At 51.9% G+C, this 4,206-nt stretch overlaps 1 protein-coding gene across 1 annotated transcript; it reads left to right on the top strand.

Moving 5' to 3' along the window:
• Positions 1-1,654: 1,654 nt before the first annotated feature.
• Positions 1,655-2,596, top strand: LOC311197482 (olfactory receptor 10H1-like; the record flags this gene model as incomplete). Its single annotated transcript, XM_084271246.1, has 1 exon — positions 1,655-2,596. The coding sequence occupies one exon, from the start codon at positions 1,655-1,657 to the stop codon at positions 2,594-2,596; it is 942 nt and encodes a 313-aa protein (XP_084127372.1).
• Between the last annotated feature and the right edge of the window lie 1,610 nt (positions 2,597-4,206).

The raw sequence follows: 4,206 nt of genomic DNA, 5'->3' as shown, positions 1-4,206 counted from the left end.
GAGGCTCAGTGCTCTATCCAGGGACGTGCAGAGAGGCCACAGAGTTGCACTGGGATGAGGACAAAGCTTCTCCTCATAGGCCTTGGTGGAAGAGACATCAGCCATCGCCAAGGGAATGATGCCCTCGGTCTTATCAGACCCCTTTCAGCCACCTCCACCGTTGCCTGTCCTACACTGCCACACACCTGCACCTCTTTCCCCACTGGCTGCAGACATCCCACCCACTTCCCCACCTCCCGGCAGTATGTCCCTACCATTTCTGATGCCTTTCCATCATCAAGGGCTGTTCCCTCAGACACAAAGCCATGGGCTAGCCCAGGTTTCCAAAGCACCGTCCTCCTTCAAGTGACGTTTCAGTCTCCTCACGTCCACCTGCACATCCAAAACTGCAGTTTGTGCTCTTTCGTCTTCACGTTCTTACCACTGATTTGGCACAAAGATTGCAGTGTGTTACTGCAATCTTTGTGCCAAATCAGTCCTGAAACTGTCTGAGAGCCATGCAGAGGTCCTGTTCCATCCCAGGAGACCCTCTGAGCTGGGCGGTGAGGCCGTGGGCTGAAGGCAAGGGGTGGGAGATGGCACCTTCTGGCTGGAGGAGAGCTGCTCGTGCCATTGCATGTGTGGCAGGTGATGTTGTGCCAGGAGCTGCGTGTGCATGTGCCCTCCTTCCACCTCTCTGCACCAAGCTGAGAGGTTTTTCCAAGCTATAAGGTCTCAACCCTTGAGATCTTCAAGAAAACCAGGGTGGTCACGTCTGCTGGAGCTGCAGCAGCGTTTCTCCTCGGGTGAGGGTGTCACCTCCAGCCCCCCTGCAGACACCTTCTTCCTCTTTACAGCAAGCTGCTCTGGAGAAGGATCAGGACTGCTGTTGGCGCGTCCTCCCATGGGATGCTTCACCTCCAGAGACAGGATTTGGGGAGATGTGTCTCCACAGTCCCGTGGGCTGACTCTTCAAGCTGCGGTGCCGAGCTGAGCTCCCACACGGTCCCTGTGCTGCTGCTCCAAGGAAACCAGAGATATTTCCCACTGCCACCAGAGACCTCTTGCGAGAGGCATCATCTGACCCAGGATGATTAGACTCAACCCCCACCCACCTCTGTGTCTACAAAGCTATTTAAGTCCCAGCCGTGTAGGTGACAGGACATGAGGAAGAAGGCAGACAGCATCATCACGGCGCTGGTCAGGCTGTTGCCTGGTGTGCCCATCCATCTGGGAAGAGTGAGTGCTCGTCACCTCCTTGTGTCCATCGGGTTGGGTGGCTGAGTCCTGCTGAAGGTCTCAAGGTTGGGAACGGCTTTTCCTCTGCAATCCTGGGGGTTGACAGCAAGAGCAGGGAAATACTTTTGGTATTCCTTAATACTTGTGGTATTCCTTAATCCCTTAATACCGTGGTTTAGAGGTGGTTCTTGGCAGTTGGGTTTGCAGCTGGACTCAACCACCTCCAGGGTCTTCTCCAACCTGAATGACTCTGTGACTCGATGGTTCTAGGTCATTCTTTGCTTGACCGTTGGGCATCAGTGTGGACCAGGACAGAGTTTTTTCCCATGGGAGATTGATAGAAGGCAAGAGTTTGAGTCTGATGTTAAGCATTGTCCCCTCAACAGGAGGCCGAGCTGCCGGTTAGGATGTTGTCTTCTCCTCAGACAAAGCAGAAATGCAAAGGGACAACCAAACCACCCCTCCAGGATTCATTTTGATCGGCTTCTCCGACTTCCCCGAGCTCCAGGTTGCGTTGTTTGTGCTCTTCCTCCTCATGCACATGGCGACCTCGGCTGGGAATCTCATGATAATGGCTGTAATCAGGGCAAACCGCGTGCTACACGTGCCCATGTACCTCTTCCTAGGTGCCCTGTCCTTCTCGGAGCTCTGTTACACCTTCTCCATCACCCCAAAGATGCTGTCTGGGTTAGTGCCGGGAACTCGAGGTGTTTCATTCCCAGGCTGCGCTGCACAAATGCACTTCTCCTTCATGTTTGGCTTCATGCACTCTTTCCTCTTGGTGGTGATGGGGTACGACCGCTACTTGGCTGTCTGTCACCCCTTGCGTTATGCCACCCTCATGACTTCCCGCGCCTGTATCCAGCTGGTGATGGCCTCGTGCCTGGGCGGGGGTCTCTTGGGGCTGCTGGTGACGTGCGCCGTCTTCCAGCTACCCTTCTGCCGGTCCCACCAGGTCGACCATTTCTTCTGCCATGTCCGCCCCTTACTCCAGCTGACTTGTGCTGGTGGAGAGACGGTTGCCACCCTGGTCGATGTCCTTTGCACGACTGCTTTGCTGGGTTGCTTTCTGCTCATCCTCCTCTCCTACGCCTTCATCCTCGGCTGCATCCTGCGCATCCCCTCGACAGAGGCAAAGCACAAAACCTTCTCTACCTGTGCCTCCCACGTTGCTGTGGTGGTGGTGCATTATGGCTGCGCCTCTGTTATCTACCTGCAACCCAAATCGCCCCGCGCTGCAGGAGCCGGTGCTCTCACTGACGTGTCCTACACGGTCTTCACCCCCTTCCTCAGCCCCATCATCTTTAGCCTGCGAAGCAAGGACTTAAAAACTGCCCTTTGGAAATGCCTGAGGAAAACCTTCATCCTTGGAAGGTGAGCTTTTGGCCAGGCTCTAGGAGCGGTTATCGCTGATTTGGTTTTTCCTTGGTTTCCGTTGGTGGGTCCTCGCTGCTTTCCAAACAACAGCCATACTTTTATGTCAGGAACAGGAGTCCTTTCCCTGGCTCTCACATCTGTTACGCTCCCTGGGGATGACTGACTGTGCTTGAGTGGAGGGTTTTGGTTCCCACTTTTAGTGCCACGTGACTCAGCACCACGCAGAAGCAAGAGCGGCATTCTGCTCAGAGTGGAGGCACAGCCGACTCCTCGAGGAGCGGCCGGTGAGTCGGTCTGAGGCTCCTGTTCCCACCACAGGAACATGGAGGGGTCTTCTCACCATGACTTTGCCTCTTCCGCTGATGACAGGTCCAAGAAGGGCAGGTCCAAGACGGCCTTGGATGGATTCCCTTCCACTGGTTCCTCTTCCGACAAATTGCAAACTCAAACTCACTCGGGGACACATGCAGCTCGCTGCTCTGCTGTTTCGGGAAGTCCCTCTTGTCTAAGGAAATTAAAGGTGGTTGTAAACGAGGTTGTTTGCAATCCAAGTGCTTTGTGTGATTTCACACCGCGCGCGTCTGTGGCCACGTTTGTACAAAATATACGTGTGAGTGCTGAGCCACCTGGAGAAGCCCTTGAGAAGCAGAGACTTGGAGATCTCTGATGGGATGGTCTTGAGTGTCTCACTGATATTCTGGGCAGATAAAGGGGCCTCAGGCAGTCTAATTTGACCCCCTTCTCCACCAGCACCCAGCCACGCAAAACTACAACAGTTGTTTAACCAAAGATATCTCTGCAGTACTTTGGTATCCTCAAGTAATTGGGTGGACCTTCCAGCTGTCATTAGTTAGATGGGGGCTCATCAAGGCAGCAACACGTGCAGACTTTTTAAACAATATTTTGGGCTCACAGACTAGCCATGGGAATTGTTATGACCTGGTTTTATCGCTTGAAATTAACTTTACTTTGGGATTTCATGTGTTTTGGTAACAATAACAGCATAGAATTTATAAAAACCTTTAATCAGAAAAGCATTTTTCACTTGATTCCTCTTGACCTGAGATTACCCTACTGATTAACAGTTTCTCCTTGGTTGGCAATAAAGAAAAAAACTAGGAAAGAGCAAGTAGCCCAACTCCTGAATGCCCACAGCTTGGTTTATTCAACTCACTGCAAGTCTGCTGGAAAGCTGAAAATGGCCTTTTTGCTTTCAAAGCAGCAAAGATTACAAGATCATAGAACCATAGAATAATTGAGGTAGCAAGCAAACATTGGAGTTCACGTGGTGCAAACGAGACTCAATGCAGGTCAAACTTCAGAGCTGTGTCATGTTGCTCAGGGCCATATCCAGTCAAGTTTTGAGTGTCTCCATGGATGGAGATTCCACAGGCTGAGTGACTCTGAATGTCATCGGTAAAGATCTGCATAGCTGCAGTAAAGAAATACATGTGCTTTTAATTTCCTACTGCAAGTTAAGAGACTCTCAGAGAGATGAATGGTACTGTGAAGAAATGAAACATGGCATACTGCTCTGGTCACGCAGAATGTCTTCTCTCCCTGAAATGCAGATTATCACCTTTCACTAAACAGGTTGGGGGGGTTGACAGT

Source organism: Gallinula chloropus (assembly GCF_964237585.1).
Source record: "Gallinula chloropus genome assembly, chromosome: 15".
Classification (NCBI taxonomy): Eukaryota; Metazoa; Chordata; class Aves; order Gruiformes; family Rallidae; genus Gallinula; species Gallinula chloropus.
The sequence above is the reverse complement of the archived record's forward strand: the minus strand, read 5'-3'. Positions and strand labels throughout refer to the sequence as shown.